Source organism: Amphibalanus amphitrite, unplaced genomic scaffold (assembly GCF_019059575.1).
Source record: "Amphibalanus amphitrite isolate SeventyFive unplaced genomic scaffold, NRLGWU_Aamphi_draft 000441F_arrow, whole genome shotgun sequence".
NCBI classification, from domain to species: Eukaryota; Metazoa; Arthropoda; class Thecostraca; order Balanomorpha; family Balanidae; genus Amphibalanus; species Amphibalanus amphitrite.
The window spans coordinates 465,682-488,739 of NW_024881935.1; the positions used below are offsets into that span (position 1 = coordinate 465,682).

The following is a 23,058-nucleotide window of genomic DNA, read 5'->3' on the forward strand; positions in this document are numbered from 1 at the left end:
TTTCCGTGAAGGAAAATTGGCGTTGTGAATTTTTTTTATTTTTTGGGACAAAACCCTAATCAATTTGCAACAATACGCATATAAAACTCACGCGAAAGTGATAAATTAAGAGCTCCTAGCTAAATGTTCAAAAGTAACATTCATTATGAAAGACCCTGTAGGAAGCTTGGCCGCTTGGCTCAACCAGGGCACTAAAGAATCTAAAGGGCTCAACTTGGGCTCAACTTGGGCTCAACCATGGGAATGAACCGCGCCGAGCAAGCGCCGAGCGTGGTATAGAGTTTTAGGGTCTTGTTGTAGAGGCCTTTTGTGAGTGATTTGTTGCTCATAATGATATAGGGCTTGGGTGGTAGCAAGGTCAGCAAGGTGGTAGTGATCTCAAATCTGCAGAGTAGAAGAATGGAGTGCTAGAAGTTGTTTATTTCGACGCGTCCGTTGACCATAGGCGTAGGAACAGGGGGGGCGGGGGGCCATGGCCCCCACTTTCGGAGGTGGGTGGGGGGGCAGCAATGTTAACTGCCCCCCCCCCCCACTTTTTGCTGACTTTAGTGTCTGTCTGTAAGTACCTACCACCCGGTACCCTAAACACCAGAACTTGACGACTATTCAACCTGCCCTTTAATGAAGATTCCCTTTTGTTTCTACAGCGTTATTGACCGCAATTTCCTTCACTCAATAAAGGAAACCATATCAGAGACAAAACTGTGAGTCCTGGTGGCAGCATTTTGTTGAATACGAGACGCGGGACATGAGCGGGCACTGAAAAGGAATAAGACAATACTAGTAAGGTGCAGGAGAATGCGTATACAAACGACCAACGCTTGACCGGATCTGCTTGGAGTCGGCATAGTTCGTCACAGGCGTAGTAGCTGGGGGCCAGGGTGACCGTGCCCCCTGCCTCGGTTCAAACAGGCTGGGGGCCAGCAATGTATGTGGGTATCTGCCCCTCCCCCTTCGCACTTTCAGTGCAGTGGCGGTCGCAGAGGGGGGATCAGGACCATGCCCTTCCCCCTCCAAAGGCTAATCAGGGGGCCATCATATCATTTGGCCCCCAAACAACCAATGGGCAGGGCCCCCATAGGTGTATGGGGCTCTGGCCCTTATTCGATTGTCACGAGGCTCAAGAAACCCACGCCAGCTATTAACATCTCCCATACCAGTCTTTGAGGGTCCTACACTGATCTCGGAGCATGGGTGTCGTTTTGTATACATAGGCTTGGTAGTGCCCGAGCCCTAGCAATAATTTCAGAATTTTAACATTAACCCTATGGCGGTGCATGGTAAGAATGGCTTTGGTATCCCGAAATTAACCATTAGAGCCCTACCAATAAATTTCGTAAAATGACGCCCGTGTCTCGGAGGGCCCTTCAGTGGCGGTCAAGCGACCACATTGAGGGATGAGAACCCACATTGACCTCTGAGGGCCCTCCACTGGCATTTGAGGGCCCCTAAACCGGCCTCATGAGCCCAGCCGGCGTCTGAGGGCCTCACTCCGGCCTCTGGTGACATCATTTCTGTATCTGGGGTCCCAAGACTAACCTTTAGGTGCCTCTGAGCATGGGATCTGAGACATGGGATCTGAGGGCCCCGCACTGCGGGCCCTCAGATCCCGTGCCGGTATTTTCCCATGCCGGTAAGCCCATGCAGGTATTTTAGGGTCCCACACTGACCTCTGAGGGCCCATGATGGCCTGTAAAGACCCACATTAGGCTCTGATGGCCCAAGTCGGCATCTAAACGTCTCAAACTGCCCTTTGCAGGCCCTGTACTGGTCTCTGAGAGCCTTAACCCGCGCACCGACGGGGGTCTGCGCCAACTTCGCACCGACTGGGGGGGGGGGAGGCGGATGACCGCCCCCCCCCCCTGAGATCTCGAAAACGAAGCAAGATAGCGACAAGCGGTAAACGGCATCGGATACGCACGGACAAGGTCTACAATTTTTCTCAGGTCATTTTCAGGTCAGGTCAAAGATGACGTCACAGGGGTCGAAAAAGTCAAAATGGCGGCGCTAGATATGGAGACAGTTTTTCTCGAATAACTTTCGAATTAGTCAAGATAGGAACAAACTAAGGGCATCATCGTGATCCTCTCGTCAATCCGCATCGAATGATATATATGTTGACCTCGAAAGGTCAAGGTCAAAGGTTAACCTCAGGTCACGTGACCTCGAGGTCATCATGTACATCATTTGATGCGTCTTGACGAGCTGAACACAATGAGACCATTTGCGTGGCTGTATCTTGTTCCTGTACGGAGTTATTGGCAAAAAACCTTTGGTGACCTTTGATGACGTCACATGACCTTACAGCTGCCCAACAGCAAAACAGACCTCAAGGTAGTGAAGGTTGAACGTATATGAAGTCATGTATGGTATATGGGGCCATTCCGACCCGTTTTAGTGGTAAAAACAGGGAGTTGATTTTTCCCCCATTGACTTATAATGGGGAGGTCGCGAAATTGACCTGACCTTAGGTCAACGACATCAAAATTCCGAGATATACAAATTGTAGCTACTAATGACCTAATAACATCCTGCGACTTTCAAAGGCCTCCGACATCTACTGTAGCTCTGGCACGGTGACAAAGTTGCAAAAAAGTGACGAGGTTGGGTCATTCAAAGTGACCTGGTGACCTGACCTTAAAAGTTAGGAGGTTCAAACTTGCACACCATGTGTAAAATAGATGAGAGAATAGTCGTACCAAATTTCGCGGCGCTACGCGCCGCGGTTTTCCCGCTATCCGCGAGAAACCTCAGGTGCGCGGGTTAACCTCGCCGGCTGAGGGGGGGGAGGCGCCGCCCCTCCTAGTTTTTTTTTTTCGCGATAGCTCCGAACACGCCGGTGATAGAGAACTGAAGCTAGGCATACCTGCCCTTTGAATCAAGTCGGATCTGTTGACACCAACCGCATTTTCGGGTCAGATCAGGTCACTGACCTATGAAGTCAAAAGTGAACCTCTGCACGGTCTTCAGATTTCGCAACTTCGCACCGCCCTCACTCCCAGAGGAGCTTTCACAGGGAAATGAACCTTGCAGGACCTAGCATCCATTAGGAGTCTTACAACTTCAGAAAGGCAGTGTATAGGTAACATGAAAATACAGAGTCTGAATCTGAGTTGCTTTGTTTTGTTTATTGTATTCAAGCCATTTCGACTAAACAGACAAAAGGATTAAGTAGGACTTCGGATTAATCTGACTACAGAATAGTTGTACAAATGTTTTCAAATAACAGTCGAAATTGCTATTTATGAAGGTGGTCCCGAAGAAAATTTTCACCATCACAAGCTCGCCGGCTGGAAAGGCATGCTTCTGCCCCAGGCCCCCATAGTGTAAGTGCAACTGTAACTACATACATCATTCTGCAGACTGCAATCGGTTCGAAGCTAAGGGAGGGACGGCAGGCACAGCCGTCTTTCCCTTGGTCAGCTGGGTGTTTATTATAGTCTGTTCCATTCCAAGTTTGCAGCCGAAGCGCTGCCCGCCATTCGCACGTGGGGAGCAATGAAAAATCAAGGAGGACTTTTGCGGAGTTCCTGCGGCGAAAATACCCGGCGATATTTACAGGGCCTTACCCCAGAATATTTTGAAGACACGTGTGCCCAACGTTTTCCGTATTTTGTGTTAACCCTGAAACGCAAAAAAAAATTGAAACTGTATATTTGAACAAAAAAGTGATCTCACAAGGCATCATCCTGTCGAGCAGCATTAAAATCTGCCAATCCAGTTGTATTACGTGCTAGCCTCTGCTTGGCGTAAACATTTTTATTTCGTTTACGGCTATGATAGATCAGGTCGTTTGAACACTTTGCCATAAACAGCACACCACTGACAATATTTAGTGCTGATATTTTTATTTCATCCGCTTTTGTTTTCTTGCAATCCGTCCGCAGACCGACCTCGGGTTATCAGCTCTCTTGGAGATGTCATCACCATCTCAATATTTTTTTTCTTCTGATTGCTCCGCTGCTCCGGTCCGGTGGCGCATAGGCGACGGCAATACCTAGGCGGACTTTGCACCTAGGCCAATTTTCAGACGCCCGTCGCCTCCACTTCTTGCGGAAAAATACGAGCACATCGTGTGCCTGTGTGCCTGTCCGACTTGTTTGCTATCTGGTGACCGCACCGCCCTGAAGTGCGTACTGATTTTAGAACATTTTGAAAAGAATAAATATTAAATACAAAATTTACATATTAACAATTAAGTACATATTAATTGATAATATAATAGCCGACAAAATTGACGACATTGTGACTGTTGAAGAGCGTCAAATCAAGTCTCAAATGCGCAGCTTTCCAATCCGTTGGCGCATTTGCATAAAAAGTTGCACTAGCGTTGTTCACGTGCTGTTATGAGTGCGGCGCTTCGGCTGCAAACTTGGAATGGAACAGACTATAGATAATTCGTTTTACTCATTTTGTATTATTTTTAATGAAAATGTTGACTTCTCGACAATCAGTGGGACGAATCCGGAGAGTTTTCAGGTTTTGGTGATGTTATAAATAGGCACCTTGGAACTTGGGAAAATTTTCATCCCACCCTGGGTGACGTGCCTGAGCCTACTACTAACCTGCATGCGGGTGTACGTAGTGCTCATAAAAGCGTGGCGGCGCCGCTGAGCACCAGTGACCCCAGCTGACCTGTCAGCCCCAGTGACCTCGACTTACCTGACAGCACCGAGAGCAGCAGCAGCAGCAGCAGAGGCGGCGCCAGGCGGCCGGCGGACGGCGCCCCTCCACTGGCCATCGCGCCACCGCCGTCTCGGACGACGCTCCCCGTCGGCTCCGACGGTGCTCCCCCGTCGGCTCCGTCGGCACGACTGGCCGACGTCCGTCCGAGTCGACGGCGGCGGGACGGAGCGGGTCGGCGGCGCGGGTGGCCAAGAGGGCGCCGGGAGATGGGGATGGTAGGGGGTGGAGGGGGGAGCAGCATTGACACGAAGGATTGGAATACCGATGAATTGACTAGATGTTAATTATTTGGTCAAAATGCATGTAAAGAGAGAGAGAGAAGAGAGGAGGCATTTACGAGAAATCCATTTCTTACACACCTCAAAGCGTTTTAGGTTGGTAACAGCATGAGTTTAAAGCCCAAGCTGAGTGTATAATTGGGTACGTCGCCCCCTTTGTAGTGACTGAGGCTGAGAGACTGGAGGTAAACAAGAGTCGAGCGCCCACAGGGCACCACTGGGAAATTAGCGGCTTACCACAGCCTGTCTGCACAGCCGGACCGGGCTGGCGTTCCGCAGGGGGCCGGCCGAGCCGACCGGCCGCTCGGCGGCTACAGACGTCCCGGAGTCACTCGCCTGCTCAGATACCTATGTCCTGGATAGCTCTATGACTCAGCTACAGTTAGCTCTGTGCTTATCTGGGAGGGCGACGCAAACACAAACAACTACCGCAGCTGAAACTGATTTTAAATATCACCTGACGGTTTACTTTTACAGTCGTCTAGTCGTAACGTCATTTAACGGCAGCTCGGTAGGCATTTAAAAACCGCCAGGCTTGTATTACAAATATTTTGGCATCAACGTTTTGAAAAAGTGTTTTCATTTGCGGATACTATTGATAATATTTACATCATACACACATGAATATCTGTCTCACATAATGTGAGTACCTTTAAGTACCCTTGAATTGAGTAAGCATACCATAAGCCACTCGCTCTATCTGTGTAAAAGGGTGGGTCACTGAATCACTGTTGTGTGCCCGATAAGTTTATCACATTTGCTATCAGATTCGGTCTAGAGGCTTCAGAGCTCGAGGCAGCCAAAGTGACCAGGACGATGTGTATCGGTCAAGGTAAAAAAAAAAAAAATGAGCAGAGAGCTAACGGCACGTGATATTGATATCAATATATGCAATGGGGATAGACCAGCCCAGGCTGTTTTGCTATCGGCTAAATTCTAACAACGACGGTACGTTCACGTCGGCACAATTCTCTTTTTGTCCTCGGTATTTAGTTACCTTTTATGTCAAGGTAAATAATAGCTAATCTTAGTCTTACGCGCATGGCGCATGTCCTCAATTTAGGTTAAAATGAATTCCTGATAGCATCAACATCATATATCACTTGCCATTCCATGGCGTACCACAGCCCATGGACTTCCTTTCGAAGTACATGCCTTCAAATATGTCTTCAGGTAGTGCGGACTGTCAGGCGTAGGCAAACTACTGAATAGAAACATCTTAAATGTTTTCCCATGCGTCCAATGCAGCAAAAAAAAAAACGAGTAACACATTGCACAGATAAATAAGCAATCAATTCAACAGCGATCCCTTGGAATCAAATTTGTGTCACATGGTGAATGCCCCTCAGTTCGATGCCCGCACTGTCCGCGGTGTCTTTGGGCGGCTGGTCGGCGGCGCTCGCGGCGTCGGCCGGTATCGGCCCTCCGTCCTGCCGTCCGCAGTCCTGCTCGGTCCGCCGGTACACCTCCCTAGTGCGGCTGAGGGCGGCCATGCCCAGCGGCAGCGCGCACACCAGCGCCACGTTCATCCACAGCGTGTTCTCGGCCAGCGGCTCGGCCAGCAGCAGCAGCAGCGACGCGGAGACGGTGACGTTCAGGCCGACGCTCAGGACGGCACCGATGACGTCGGCCGTCACCGGGTACAGCAGCTCGGCGGCGTACTCGTAGACCAGCGGCGCCGTGGCGTACGTGAACGCCAGCGCCAGCAGGGTGGCGCCGTACAGCGACGGCAGCGAGAACGTCTGCCAGCCGGCCACCTGGGCCAGCAGCCAGCCGTAGCCGCAGGTGCCCGCCAGCAGCAGCGCCAGCAGCGTGGCGCGCACGTGGCCCTGGAACAGGTCGGTGAGTCGCGCCGCCAGCAGCGCCGACACGCACGAGGCCACGCTGGCCCAGAAGCCCAGCCAGCCGGCCTGCTCCTGCGTCACGCCCAGCGGCGCCAGGCTGATCTCCAGCAGGGCGAAGTAGGCCACCTGCATGCCGCCGGGCACCACGTAGGCCAGCAGGAGCCAGGGCAGGTCGGGCGCGCGCGCCGCCTCCAGCAGCCGGCGCCAGAAGGAGCCGGCCGGCGGCGCGGCGGCCGCGCTGGCCGACGGCGGCAGCGGCGGCCGCGAGGGGAAGTACAGCAGCACGGCCAGGAAGAGTACGGCCGCCGCGCCCGTCTCCACGTCCATCAGCAGCATGATGTAGTAGCGCGTGGCCTCCGGGTCCGAGTGCGGGTCGGCGCCGCCCGGCAGCTGCACCATCAGCGGCCCGATGACGAACGACAGCGCGATGCCGAGCTCCTGACTGACGGCCGGCACGCAGGTGGCCGTGGTGCGCTCGCCCGGTGGGAACCACACCGAGGACAGGTAGACGGGCGCCGCCATGGCCATCACGCCGCCGATGCCGTTCAGCACGCTGCACGCGAACGCCGCCACCGTAAAGGCGGTCTCCTCTGAGGAGATGCTGCGCAGCGCCGTGCCCACCGCCATGCAGAGCGTCATGAGCAGCACGGCCGGGCGCAGGCCGTACCGGCTCAGCAGCCAGCAGTAGGGCGCCACCACCACCAGGTAGGTGATGTTGCTGGCGTTGCTCAGCATCGAGATGGTGGCGTTGTCCCAGGAGGGGAAGGCGGCCTGCGCGGCCACCGTGATGGGACCGAACGTGTTCCAGACGGCACACTGCACGAACCCGATGGCCGAGAAGAGCAGCAGGATGTACCAGCGGCGCCGGTAGGTGCGCGCCGCCGGCTTGACCTGGTCCGACACTGCGCTCTGGCGGCCCTCGGCGCCGGAGGGCAGCGGCTGTGGCCGGTCGGCCGGGCCGGCGGACACGACAGCATTGGACCCGCCATGGTCTGTAGACAGGAGGCAAAGTAGTCTGACAAAACACGTCACAGGCACTACAAAGGCTTGAAGGAAAACTGATGTACACTTTATCCACGATAGGCAACACACCGTGAGGGCTAAGTTTCTGTCAAATGCAAAAAAAAAGTTATATATATCATTGCAGCCGTCACATTTTTATTATCGTAAAGCACATCAAATATCGTGTAAATCAGTGAAAAGGAACTGTCAAAGTCTGGCGGCCACTGACCTTCACCACCCAGGGTCATCGGCGTTGGCGCGGCCTGCGACATTAAGTATTCATGGACCGAGACTTGCGGAACACAGTCGCTGACTTCATCACATTGGTAGCATAGCAAGTGCCTCCATCACACAATAACATATCAATGCCGCACAAGATACTGGACCAAAACCGAACTGCGACCGAACCACAACTAGACCGCAGCCGGACCACCGTCGGACCACCGTCGGACCACCGTCGGACCACGGCCAGACTGCAGTTAGACCAGACCGCACTCGGCCGGCCACTGTGGCTTAGCAGGCAGGTCATCTGCCCGGGCCGATGGACAAGAGGTTGTCACTATCGACAGATCTGAACTGAATATCAGTGGCGCGCCCAGTCAGCTGGGAGAGCAGCCGGCCTGTGCTCAGTTCGAGTGGACAGAGTCCTCTGACGTCAGACCGGCTATCGGTGCTCGTTCCTCGTAAAGCAGCCTACTGAGCAGATGGTCGTTCCCTGTACTCGATAATTCAGATATCGATGGATCCATTCCTTCCCGGAGGGTTAGGTAAGTACATACCGGAGGGTTAGGTACATAATGGCCGTTTTCACGACGGAATAGCAGGCACCTATTTAATCCCCATTTGATCCTTTGGTTCCTCAGGAATTTTAGTAGTTCTTTTTAGTAGGTTCCCCAGCTTTCGAATGAATGGTGCGTTAGTTTGCTATTTTTCTATTAAATATCACATCGATTTACTTTATCTAAGGATTTGTCACTAATATCAACATAAAGCGTAAGCACAATTATAAAATTATGAAATTATTAAATACTAGTACAATAGTTAAAAAAAGATACTGAGTTGCCAGGCTACAAAGAATATATTCATTTATGGCGCACGACAGACATTTAGAAAGCAGCGCCCTGTTTTCTTGCACGCTGCTAGCCGCTTCCATTGGGTTTTGTTGGCCGACGTCATTGGTCGTTACACGTATGATGTCACGCGACTTGTGGCCTGTCACGGCTCTTTAATGATCTCCACTAAATGAATGCAACAATGGCCTTTAACCCGCGCCCTGCTGGGGGGGGTGTTTGAACACCCCCCCTTGTGGTTTTTCGCGAATATCTCAAAAACGGCGGCGCGGAGCGCCGCCGTTTTTGGTATACCTTATCACACATCAATTCTACACATGTTGTGAAAATTTCAGACCAAGGTCATGCAAGGTCAGGTCACCAGGTCACTTGAAGTGACCTCACCTCATAAAAACTTTCAATGTCTGTCATAGCTACACCGAGTGACCGATCGCTTTGAAACTTTCAGCGATTGCTAAGAGCAATAGCATGTACAAAATGTATATCTCAGAATTTTGATATCGATGACCTAAGGTCAGGTCAATTTTGCGACCTCCCCATTATAAGTCAATGGGAGAAAATTGAAATGCGCCTCTTTTGGATGAAAGACATTATAAACACTCCCAAACACCGAATTACAAGTGGTTTAGACACACTGAACTTGAAAATGGTGTCCGTGACCCTTGTTTATGCCCTGAGGTCATCTTAGGTCACGAATGGTATCTATCAGTTTTTCGCAAATAACTTTTGATAGAGGCATGCTAGAGCGATGAAAACGCCTTAAATGTGTTCAGCTCGACGATACGGATCGACTGATATGCAACATGACCCTTTCCGGTCAGGTCATGACCTTGACCTGAGGTCAAATTTTCAAGTTGACCTTTCAAGGTCAAGTTATAGTTCATTCGATGCGTCTTGACGAGAGGAACACGATGCCGGTAAAAGTAAGCTCGTACAAGGCTTGGGTCAAAAGTTATTGCAGAAAAACTGTTTTCGAAAAAATCGGCTATTTTTGCAGTTTTTGCCCCCTGCAGACAAAACCGTTGACGTTAGGTCAAATCTGAGAGAAATATTCAGAAAGGGCGTTAATAGGGCTATCGAATGCGCTTTTCCGCGGCGCTGTAGCTCTATTGGTTCCCGAGTTATGCGTTGGCTTCTTGGAACTTTTTGACATTCGACCTGGAAATCGGCGAAATTTTGCCTTCAATGACCTCTGGTGACCTGACCTTTGACCTGACCAAAAAATTGACCGAAGTGATTTCGTCATTATTTTTTACGCTCTTTCGAACGCCGCCTTCCGCGTATCGCTACGTGGCCCAGGAGCCGAGTTACAAGGGGGGGTGTTCAAACACCCCCCCCCCCAGCAGGGCGTGGAAATCCAGGACCCCCAGCAGGGCGCGGGTTAAAGTTGATCTCTGTGGCCATCTGTCTATGGAGCGACCAATATGAAAGTTGGGTGAATTTACCGGGTTTACATGACTATGAGCAAGCAAATGTGTATCAGGAATGGATTTAGGTGGAGAATTGCGCTGGACCATGAGTGCTCGAACGCTCCCAATTCCACGCCGGTTTGGCTTTGGAGCCGAGACAGACGATGCGGGTCAAGGTCACCGCTGGGGTAACGGTGGATTGGCTGCGCCCGAACACCCGTAACGCGGCACAATTCTCCATCTATGGATTTTCCTATTCGCTCAGCATTGTGATAGGCGTTCGTAATAGCATTTACTCTGCTCATGTACCTATCCCCGGTTATTTAAAAGAAGTTTTTGTGGGGGTATATCACGGCTTTAGGTACTCGGTGGCCCTATTCACGACTTTCAAAGAATGCTCCGATAACTAAACACCGCACAGACCTACTGCATTAGTGAATCTGACAGAAGGTCTGTGGAATTACATCCCCCCTCACCACACCCCTTAAAACTCATCCAGTGTCCAAAACCACTTTTATCGACTCGCCAAAAAAAAAAAAACACACACACACACACATACACACACAAAGCATGGGGCATGTCAGCTCTCAGTTCATTTATAATTGTCAAGTCTTGTCTCAGTTCATTTATCATTGTCATCATTGTCATGGTTCAATTGCATTGCGCGATTTAAAGCACGTGAGTGCCTATATAGTATATACAGGGTGTAACGAAATTATCCGGACATCTATTTTTTCGCCATATCTGCTCGCACAGTTTCTCTTTTAATGTCAGAAGCTGGAAAATTGGATGAATGCATACCTCTGGTATCTGCTCTTAAACTCAGAAGTGACCTGACCTTGCGAAATGACTCTTGCTCTGAGTAAGAGTCGAGTCGCCGACGGGTTCATTTGATAGTTTTCGTTTAAGGCAGTGGAGAGAAAGGAGTACAGTCTCTCGTTTCGTAGTAAGGCTACGTGTTGGTGGCATGGTGGCATGAGCCAGAAGCTGGTCTGTCAGCAGCTGGACATCAGCAGCAGCCAGTAGCACATCTGCCTGAGGCGTAATAAGCTGGGACTTGGTGGCAGACTCAGCCCGGCCTCGATCGCACAAGGCGCCCTTTGCCAAGTGGTGAGGAGAGTTGTCAAGATAGCGACAAGGAAACGGCACCAATTAATCCGCATACTGACTCGAATTCTTACCAAGGTAGATAATAAGAGGTCCCACATCATGATTCACCGTTACCCGCCCTTTAGCTTGGTTTTACTGCCCTTCAAACTGGAAAAGACAATGAAATTGACGGGAAAACAACCAGTCCACCACCTTTGGCTTCAGGCCAGGGCGTGTCCACTGGTGGAAGGAAGACACGAATGAGGTGACCTGGTCGGATGGGAAGCTGTTCGAGCTGCGATACCCGTTGAACCGTCAAATCGGCCATGTGTGGGCTGCCAGCAGCTCGAATGTGCCGGCCGTCGCCGGCGTCAAACATCCGGCCAAAATCCAGACCTGGAGCATGTTCAGCTGCTGTGTAATATTTAAGCTGTTCATGACGACACAGAAAAGCACTATCAGTGACGAGTATTACCGGCGCAACATCCTGGCTAGCGATTGGTTGGAGCCACTCAACCAGACGGCACAGGGTGGCTCGGTTTCTGAACGTGTACCGATACCTGATTCAAGCCGCGCAGTCTTCATACGGGGCGGCGCACCACCTTCAAGCCCCTAGCAGAATGAGAAGTGATGCCGAGAGGACCTTTTTGTTCTTCTGGGCTAAAGGGCTATGGCTTGGAAATAGTTCCCATGCAATTCCGTCGATATATTATGGACTATTGTCCATCAGGAGATGAATGAGGGGACACCCGCCACCAGCACCGCCCAACTGCGGGCACAGGTTAGTAAGGCGCTACTCTATATGAAACCCACTGTGCTGGAAAATCCAGTGGCTGGAATGCTCCAAAAATGTGTACCTGCGCTCTTATGAAAGGTGGCTATATAATAATTCAAAAGGGAAAATATCAGAATGTCTTGCTTCTTAATTACAGCGCGAAGAAAGATGTCCGGATAATTTCGTTACACCCTGTATGTAGAAAATAATATCTACAGCAAAACATCCAAAATTACAAAGGCTACAATGCTTAAAAAGTAGGTTCATCAAGGAAGCCCATTTTTACTTGCGTTGTGTTCCCAACCATGCGATTCCAACGCGGGCTATTCGCAACGTCTGTTAAGGCACGTTAACAACTGACAAGCCGCCACCGCTGCCACTTATTCATAGATGGTTGATATCGCAGCTTGGGCGTCAGCAGCTCGGCCCACAACGCGTCGGCGCCAGCGCACGCAGCTGTTGGCACTCGGCAGCCGGTGTTGCGACTTAACGGCCGGCCGGCCCCATGAAGGAGAAGCTCTAGGTGAAGCTTTGTGATCGCCTCATAGCCGCCTTGGAAGTCATCTTTCTTGGCAGATCCATCCGTTCAGATGGTACGGTGCAGTCTGGATAAGGGACGAAGTCCAACGCCGCTAACCCCGCGACCGCCACCCCACAACGTGGCCGCAGACCGAACGGGCGTGAGGGCCGTAAGGGCCACCCCGCCATCCGGTAGGTGGCTGAGCAGCCGGGCGCAGCGGCGCCTGGGCGGCGGCCGCGCTGAGATGAAGTCCCAAACCGCCATGTCGCCATCACCGCCATCACCGTTGCTGCAGCTGTTCCCAACCGCCTCAATCGCCGCCGTTTTGCCAGCAGTCGCGCCGCGGAATGGCAGAAGCTCCAGAGTAGCCTCCAGCGCCCCTCTCCGCACGTGTGCAGGTGCACTGCGGCCGCCGGGTCCGACGTCCAGGCAGAACATGATATTTCCATGCTGCTCCGACGGTGGGCTGGTCTTGTTTGGGCGTTCCTCCACTGTGACGTCGGTCACGCCTGCCCCGGCCAGGGCGCAGAGGCCGACGCGTCACCATCCGGTTGCAGTCCTCACTCCTCAGTCGGGTCGCAACGTGTACCTCTTCCGCAGCGTGGAGCGCGCTCCCGCTGGGCAGCGATACAGCCAAAAGTAGCATAGCATGCGGGCGGCCAGCGCTGCGCCGGACAGCGGACCCATGCCGGGGGTATGCCGGTCTCGGCCATTAGCGGGGTCGTCGGGGCCGAGGCTGTACATACAGCTGGTGACCGCGTGAGCCGCCAATCGAAGCTCACGGCTTATAAGCTCGACGCGGGCATCACACGCCGTCCCGATGGGAGCTCCACGACGCCGCCGCGAACTCCAGCGCGGCTCGCAGCGCGAAGACCAGTACGGACGGCCGGGGCAAACGGCGTGCGGGAGTCGCAGGCGACGTTCTGCGGACAGAAAGGGTTGGGCATAAGCTGGTCGGCAGGACACTCTTGAGCCGAGCCTTTGATGTAATTACAGATGATCCAGAAGCATGCACAAAAATTCATGACACACTATTCTCATTTATGTATTTGCTACATATGATATGATATACCAGCTCATGATCAGTGACGCATTCTGGGCAATATGTTCTAAAGTGAAGTAACTGAAGTTACAGCTTAAAAGCTTAAAAAAACAGCTTAAAAAAACACACACACATTCGATAGCTTATGAGAATAACATGCCTTGTGTGCTTAATGCAGGAAAATATTTTTTTTCACTTTTTTAGAAACAGCAAAAGAGTTGTCAACAAGCCATGTCAACTATCTAAACAATTTTTATGGAAACTGCTCTAGCTAGCTAAGTTCTAGCTCTAAAGTTCCACAACGTTTCCGGAGCACCGTACCCAAACTCAGTTCATGTTACAAGAAAAAACAGTAATAATGCCTCCTAATTTTGAATGAAATATAAGTATGAGTAATTTGATTTGGAAAGCAACAAATTTCCGCACATCATTTTAGCAAAATTACTATTTTCTTCAGCCATCAGGTTACACAAAACTATAGTAAACTTTATGATCTAGTTTACACAAAACCAAAGCCCCGATTTTAACAAATGTAGATAAAATTTAAACAATTTTAAAAAATATATCGTGGAGAAAATGAAAAGTGTAGATTTGTAAAGCCGGGATATTTCAATTTCACGGATTAAGCACTTAAAGAAATATCTTCACCTTTCTTTGAGCCACCAGCCTTCACCCAAGTTTTACACGAATGTAGTGAAGCAGACAATGTGGCAACTCAAAATTGTGATGGTTTGAGATAATTATGACGGTAAAAGAAAAAGCAACACAAGGTTCCTTACCCTCGTTTTTTTCACATGGGTTCAGATGAGGCTTCAACTGTTGCCGACCTGAGGAGCTATAGGGACTTGAGCTTTCCAAAACTCAATTTCTAAAGGCACTGAGCAGTGTTTGGCTTTCACACGAATGCGATAGTAAGTTATATGAAGTTGACAAAGCAAGCAAAGCAAAGCATGATGCCCCGCGCGTCCGCCCGCGACCACGCCCCGCGTCCGACTCCCGACCGCCGCGTGACCCGAGGCGCCCGGCGGTCACGTGACCTACCGGCCGGGACTGCAAACGGCCTTCACCACCATTCTTGTATGACGTCATATCCTACTGAGGTGCTGATTGGTCGGAATTAGATACCTGAAGGTAATTATCTGCCGTAGTTATTTTTGTTTCATTGTTTTGCGTGTTTTCTTATATGAAATGTAATTAAAAAAATTGTCATATTTTAATCACCATTAAAACATAACTGAATAGGTATAAAAGAGAACTCGATATACACTTTCCTTGGTTTTAAGAATTCCGGAATTAGATACCCGAGGGAGCAAAGAGGGAGCAAGTTGCCACGCTGATTTAACCCATTTATGCCCAGGAATTTTGACCATCATGAAAATCGACGAAATCAAAATATGTTATGCTCCTACCAGGGCCTTGTATGGAATCGAAAATAATTTTTGCCTGCAGCAAAAGTTTCTCGAGAAAAACGTAAAAAACATGCGTTGCGAAATCGCAACGAAGGGCACACCGGGCGCCATCAGCGTTGCGAAAACGCAACGACGGGCACATCAGACGGACATAAAGTACACTGAACTGCCGCATATGCTAATATATTTTGACAAAACATCAATCAACTGTTGACAACTATTGCTTGAAAATGCGGAACCCACATCCGTCATGCTCTATAACCCGCCTAAGAGCCTCAGCGAGGAAGCATAACTTCATGATTCGCGAACGGGGAGATGGCAACACGGTCATTATCAACCATTTACGTTGTCCATTGCTGTTCATTTAAAGTTGTGGTCGACACGTATCCAGGGTGATGCTTCCTTTTTGGAAGCTAGACAGATCCATTACCTCCACCTATCAGACCCTGCACAGTGCACACTGAATACAATTAAACGGAGGATTGGGAGTAAACCAGTGCCTCTCGTATGCGCGCATATCCGCAATCATTTTTAACCACCCTCCTAGGAGTAAAGTTAAATTCCATTGCAGGTTAGTCGTACCCACTCTCAGCAAAAAGAAAAAAGGACCGATCCGGCTCTAACAAATTACCCGCGTAAGGCGTAGCGCATCACAACAAATCGACTCCCAGTTTATCATGTTTACACCTAATCCAAAATATTCATGGCCCCACTCTCAGCGACCTTCACGTGTAACCTCTTTCTCGAGACAATGCCAGGACAGAATGGTGATTCGACGTCAATCCGTCCTTTCCATCTTCAGGATAGTTGAATCCTCCTCCACGCCTCATCCCCCTGTTCCGGGCTGGACCGGCAACGTATATCGCAATCGGGCAGCTCACATAGGAGCGCGCCTGTAGCCGGGTGCAGTGAGTGCTTGGTAGGGGGAAGGGGATGGGTCATGGGTGGCGGCTGCCCACTGGCTGGGCTCAGTCTCCAGTCTACGATTGACCGTGTCTGGTCAGACAAATGTCTCCCCTAATTCCAATAATCCTGCTAGCTCTAAAAATGGTCTGATTAGATAAAAAGCCTATCAAAGTAAGAAAACAGGCGTATACTCCACATCAAGCAGCTTATGAATCTATGCGAGTTATGAATCCTAAAAATTATTATTTTCCCATGGGTCCGCCCTCATTACCCCTGCCGAAGGGCTCAGCTACCCTCAGAGGGGCCTATCCCACTATTTGCCGACCCTCAGTTATCTTTTCTAACGTAAATGCTGGTAGTCAGCAGATTCTATCCAGAGAATGGCGATGCCTATCTGTCGCCTGATACCAGAATACATCCCCGTTATTCATTATTTATGCACAATGTACATAGTAGGGGAGAGTGGGGCAAAGCGGCCACCCTAACGTTTCTAACGATGCCGACGCTTGATTTTTAAACTTGGAAAGATTCTTTCTATACCAATGTGATCCCTATTAAATTGTCTTTTATTCCAACTGCGTTTCATTTCCAAAGGCGTTCACATATGGGAGATATTGACAAAACTTTAAACCTATAGCATATTGGCCACTTTGCCCCATCCCTGAGGCAAAGCGGCCACTGGCGACTTCTCAAGTCCCGATATGAGAAACAGAATAGTTGCCTCATGCACGACTAGGGTATTTGATGGTGACAAGGTTTAAGGGAAGATGGATGTTTACTTTGTTATCTTCCCACCTATTGCTAAACAAAGAAAGAATTTTCTTGGAAAAACATTTAATTGGATAATTTGGTAACTCATGTAACCGAAAAGTGGCCAAGATGAATGCATGACGACACATTTGAATATAAATAATGTTTTTATCCAGATGGAAACAACTTATGGCCAATTGGGGGCTGGCCACTTTGCCCCGGCCGTTTTGCCCCGCGCATACCGTCCGAGACAAAAATATTTCAGCTCAGCTATTTATGGGGTAAAAAGCATTAAAATTGGTAGAAGGCATGTACGATAACCACGCAATGCATGGACAAAAACGCTTATAAAAATTCCAAACGGTTATGGAATAAAATAACATTTAAAAATTGTAAACATAATTGGTAACCTGGCAAGAAATGCTTTTCCGTGTTTCACAGAACAATGGCGATGGGCCTGAAACCCCGGTCTGGCTCATTCGAACGACCGCAAAGAGAAGTATAATTGGAAATCATAAATTGGAACTGACGCCAGCTGTGGAGGGCTAAAACGATGGATGGCCGCTTTGCCCCGGGTGGCCGCTTTGCCCCACTCTCCCCTACATCCAATTTCCAAAGGACCTAATTATCTCTCAGCTCCGTTAGCATCGCCGACCGTTTGATGCATGGGTCCTTTTCCTACCATGCGATTTTCAGATGCATGGGAACACATTGCTTAGTGAACGAACAGCCCGAGGCCGAAAATCTGCGAGAGAAAAAGAAAGGAGTGTTTGTGGCTGTTTGAGCCAGCAAATATGAAATGTGTTGCAACATTTTACGTGCGAACGCACCTTGCACTAAACATACCTATATACGTCCCTCATGGCATAGGCGGCGGAGCGGGGGGAGGGGGCACCGGGGCACCGTGCCCCCCTTGATTTTGCCATTTTAACATTATCCCGATAGGCGTTGCATGGAAATGGAAATGGAAAGAATGAGACCAAAAGTCAGCAGTGCTCCCCCCCTTAATTGAAGATGTTCCGCCGCTACAGCCTCATGGCTACAAAATGAGAGAGAGAAAGAAAGAGAGAGAGAAAGAGAGAGAGAGAGAGAGAGGGGAGAGAGTTGGGGAACGAGGAGGAGAGGGAGGAAGATGGGGGAGAGAAAGAGAGAACCCACAGCGTATCACGAGTGCAGTCTACTGTTGATATTCATACTTCCGCTACCCTGCCAATGTGCCCATCGTTGCGTTTTCGCAACACCGCTGTCTTTCCGATGTGCCCTTCGTTGCGTTCCCGCAACGCGACCGTAGTCATATTTGAAAATAGTCACAAACCCTTTTTGTAGCATTATTTCTTAACAAAATGCATATCTACGCTATTGTAGGGACTCTGCAGAATATGTTTACACAATTTTCATTACGATATTATTAAGCACTTAGCCTACTTATCTTGGTTTTCGTGACGTCATCACTCACAAAACCTTCGACTTCCCTCTGGGAGCTCTAGGCAGTAACTTACTGGCCGCACAGACTTGTAACTGCGTAGTATCATGCGCACAACCATGCTACACACGCTGAAACTTGTCTCATCGGTTAGTCTCTTTTACACACTTCTCAAGCTTCGATCACGTCGACGCTTGCTTGCGTTGCGAAAACGCAACGAAGGGCGTAAATGGGTTAATACCTCATAGTCGAAAGGTGGGCTACTAGAACCAAAAATTGCTGTGTTTGTAAATAAATAAGTGATTTGAGGGCAAAAAATGCCCGGATTTAAACTTCTAAAATTATTTTGAACATAAAATATTTCAGTTTGAGGGATGTTAAGGCCTCTAAGGGTAGGTACTTTTTAGGTATCAAATAAGTTCCTCTGCGAAAGTTCCGTCGTGAAAACGGCCAATATACAGCTTTTACATACGACTGTTTATTTAGGAACTCCCGGTACTTGTCGTCCGATAGTTATCAATGCAGCATTGCGTATTGATTGCGCGGCACGGATTACGTTGTGCATCGTGCAAACTGCAATGTACATTGCATGTATATGTGTCATGTGCCTATCTTGATTGATGTAAGCGCTTGATGAAGCTTCACGAAGGATAATGAAGCGATTCACCTATTCAACGGTGAATTAAGATCGAATAACGATAAAACTACAAATATTTCTCGGGCGAGTATTATTGAGTTATTTGTTTAGGCAAGTGTTGTGCCTAATAATGTAATTTGCCATGTACCTAAGTACCTACTCGCTAACCCGCGCCGGGTTTTTAACCCCCCCCCCCCCCCGCGGTTTTCACAGATAGGATGCCAAAGACAGCTGCCCAAAGTGCCGCCGTTTTAGTCACACTTGTCATGCATCTTTTCTGCACATGATGGACAAATTTCAGATCCAGATCGCACAAGGTCAGGACATCACATCAAGTGACCTTACCTCAGAAATTCAAGTGCTCGCCATATATGGCGAGCTACACCGTCTCAACGATCGCTTTGAACCTTTCAGCAATTGATAAAAGTAACAGAGTTCATAAAGCTTATAACTCGAAATTTTGATATCAGTGAGCTAAGGTCAGGTTAATTTTCATTTTAGGATCCTACCTACAGGTAAGTCAAATTGGGAAAATTGAACTTGGCGCTTCTTTTGAACGAACATCATGCTAAATATTTTCAAACATCGAATAACATAGGTACTCGTAGATATAGAAATCACATACCTAATGAATCGGAATATTGCACCCGTGACGTCTCTTTATTCCCTGATGTTAGCTCAGGTCACGAAAGGTCTCCAGCAGTTTCTTGATACCTATATAACTTTGCGACAGGTCAGAGCCATGGAAACCATAGGCGGCGGAACGGGAAGGGCACCGGGGTACCGTGCCCCCCTTTGATTTTGGCATTTTGACATTAGCCCTATGGGCGTTGCATGGAAAGAATGAGACCAAAAGTCAGCAGTACCCCCCTTAATTGAAGGTCACCCCCCTTAATCCGCCCCTACTGATGGAAACACCAATTGGGTGTGTTCAGCTAAATGATACGGATCGACTGATATGCAGCATGACCCTTTCTAGTCAGTCATGTCCTTGCAACCTTAGATTAAAATTTAGAAATGTTTTTTTTTTAGGTTTAAATTCTTTATAAACAGTTCATCCGCTGCGTCTTGACGATAGGAGCACTGTCCCGGAATCATTTTCATGCAAGAGTTGAGCTTAAAGTAAGTGCAGAAAAAACATTTTCCCTAAAAACGTCGATTTTAAAGGGTTTTGCCTTCTAGAGGTGAAACCGTTAAAGGTAGTGTGCCAGCTTTCCTGGACCGTATGGAGTTAATGGCCCAGATAAGGAGAACCGGATTTTTAAAGCTTATCCATACCTTCAAAACTCATGGAAACGTCTTAAATTCTTCAAATTTTGAGTACCCCAGTGCGAAATTCGCCCCGACGGGTTGTCGGTCGTACCCCAACCACATTTCACACCACTATGAACAATAAATGCGCACACTGAAATCGCTATTACCGATATGCTCATCCAATCAAGTTTCGATAAACCCGTTCATCATCATCTCCTGCGGTTTCGAACACGCCTGTTAGGTGGTGCGGTAGACCGCGCCCAAAGCCAGGGCTCCGGTAACGTGAAGTAGCCGAGTCGGGGCAGCGTGCGCTGACCCAAGCCGGGGCCGCGCGTCCTCCCGGTGTCATGTGATAGCCCGGGGCTGCCCGCGGGGATGCGGTAGACCGCGCCCAAAGCTGCGGCCCGGCTTGGGTCAGCGCACGCTGCCCCGACTCGGCTTCCTCACGTTTTGGGGCCCTGGCTTTGGGCGCGGCTTCTGCTCATACTTTGTGGTGCGGTGGTGGTGCGTCGGGCCGCGCGCTCTGACTTCGGCCAAGAAAAATGCGTCAGCTGATCATTGTCATTTCTGCCACTTGCGTGTGGTGAAATGGGATCATAACTTAAGAGACGGCTTTTTCATATCAATTATTTTACATAAAATCATATTTCAAACCATAAATAATGTTCGACAGCCAAATAAAAGAAACAATACCAATACAGGCTTACAGCTTTTAAGGCTCGACATTGTGTTGTCTACGATTAGACAGCTGATAACTCATTCCCGTACGTCGTAACTCTATAATGACCTTTGCTTATTGTCACATGTGCGTCGCATTCGCGATTGTTGCCGACGCCTGTTTGCAGGTCAGCCCACTACAGTTGTTATACATATCGAAAAACCGATAAACTTTTAGGCGAAAAAGGCACTATTCCAGGCCCATTTATGATTTTTTTTTGCGATATTAGGTAAAAACAGAAGCTTCTTATCCTAGGAAAAATAAAATGGGAAATCTTTCAAAGGTGGCACACTACCTTTAAGCTTCATGTCAAGCAAGTCTGGAGTACCTATATTTATTTAGAAAGAGCTGTAGAAGAGCTATCTAATGCGCTATTTATTCTGCAGTGTTGTAAATCTATTCGGTCCAGAGTTATGCGCTGCATTGTTTAAAAAAATGTTGAATGTTAAAAAAAGGCACAGTTTGGCCTGTGATTATCTCCTGTGATCTGAATTACTGAATTATTTTTTACACTCTTGAAAGCCGCTGAACCGCGTGTCGCTACGTGGCTTAGGAGCCGAGTTAGTCGGAGGTGTTCAAATCACTGTAAATTTCTGAGCAGCATGACCTAGCACTTAGCTCTGATTGAGTTGGACACATCAATTGTTAACCTCAATTATTTATATATTGTGTTAGAAAATATCCATCTGACGTAATATCCTCAATCGCAGATTTAGGCTCCTGCTCCCGTGCCTCCCCATCCAATCACATTCCGGGTTGGGGCGGCTGGGCGCACCTCGGCCGCCGCAGTACCCGCTCTGAAACAGCTCCCTAACTACCGGCACGACATCTCGGCGGGCGGGCAAACAAACATCTGTCGGCGCGCCGCCGCTTTAGCGGTTCGTAACTCAGTGTCGGCCGCGTCGGCTGCGACGCGGCCGCGCGCGCGATGTTTACCCCGTGGGAACGGATGGCCGACGGCGCGGCCCGGCCCGGCCGGCGAGACGGCAAAAACGCCCGCTGCCGACAGGCGACACCTGCCGCGGACCGGAGCCAGCCGGCTCGGACGGCCGGCAACGGGGACGACAGGACGGCTCCATCTCCGGAACGGTAATGCCGAGCGGTCATTTGATAAATATCATAATGACTCCGTTATCAAGGACAATGCACAGTTGGCTATGATGATTTTCCAATAACTCGCTCTCCACTCTCCAGTCTCCACAGTTCTCTAATGTAACTATGCATTTCCAAGACAAATGTAACACAAATTATCTGGCAATTATCTGCGGCACGGCTTGTTTGATTTTCAGACGACGAAGGAATGTGATACGTTCGATGAATGCCGGAAAACATTGCTGGGAAGCCAAACACTCTGATATTAGCCGTTTTCACGACGGCCATCCATCTGGTACAGATTTCACATTTGGTGCACATTTGGTGCAGATTAGGTGCAGATTTGGTCAAATTAGGTTCAGTGTATCTCTTAGTAGCTATCAGCTAGGGTTGCGCTAATTGTTTACATTAATTGTATATGCCTGCTTGTCATATTATTATCAGAGAGTATCATCGATTAAAACACTGAAATAAATTCATAAAATAAAGATATTTGCTGTAAAAGAGATTAGGTGCAGATTTGGTCAAATTAGGTGCATTCGCTGGATAGCCCGTCGTGAAGACGGCTATTGTTCATCTGGACCTTGTAGGCCAGTTATACTAGCAGACAAATCGCCGCGGCTGATGTTATTTTTGTCTAAAGGCCGAAACACGACAGCCATGCAAAAAAAAAAAATAGGAGCTGATGTCAAATAAATATCGCTCCTTTACAAATTTATGGGCTCCAATTGAATATTTAGGGGGTTTTAGGGGGCGTATTAAATGTCTTTTTTTGTTAACACACGCCATGGGTTTTCCCTTATTAGTTTTGATGTAGTAAAAATAGAGCAAAAATAAAAGCACCAGTAAAATCGGCACATCAAAACGCATCGAAAAGTGTAGCTTCTTTACCAGTTTAAGTGAACTTTAAAAGTTCGCGAAAATTGCGAGCTTTAATTAATTACCTACTTAAGTTCATAACTTCGCTGAAATGCATCATATCGCATTTCATTCGACTCGGCTGATCCGAAGGAGCGCAATGACAGCACTTTTATATGTTAAGTATCACTGTGTGCCAGTCGTTATTAGAAAAAAAGTAATTTGGGCTTACCTATCTTACCTCATATTTGACCTCAGCTGACCCGGCCGGAGTTTTACGTAGAATAACGGAGTAC

The 23,058-nt window shown here is 48.9% G+C and overlaps 2 protein-coding genes across 2 annotated transcripts in view; both read right to left on the reverse strand.

The window, feature by feature from the left end:
* The window catches only part of LOC122391512, an 83,638-nt gene that overhangs the window by 55,236 nt on the left and 5,344 nt on the right, over positions 1–23,058 (reverse strand). The gene's annotated exons all lie outside the window — the stretch shown is intronic.
* Positions 4,952–8,439, reverse strand: LOC122391513 (solute carrier family 49 member 4 homolog). The gene is made up of 2 exons (XM_043385520.1): positions 8,040–8,439; positions 4,952–7,800 (listed from the first exon to the last, which is right to left on the reverse strand). The coding sequence occupies exons 1-2, from the start codon at positions 8,080–8,082 to the stop codon at positions 6,281–6,283; spliced, it is 1,563 nt and encodes a 520-aa protein (XP_043241455.1). The 5' UTR covers positions 8,083–8,439; the 3' UTR covers positions 4,952–6,280.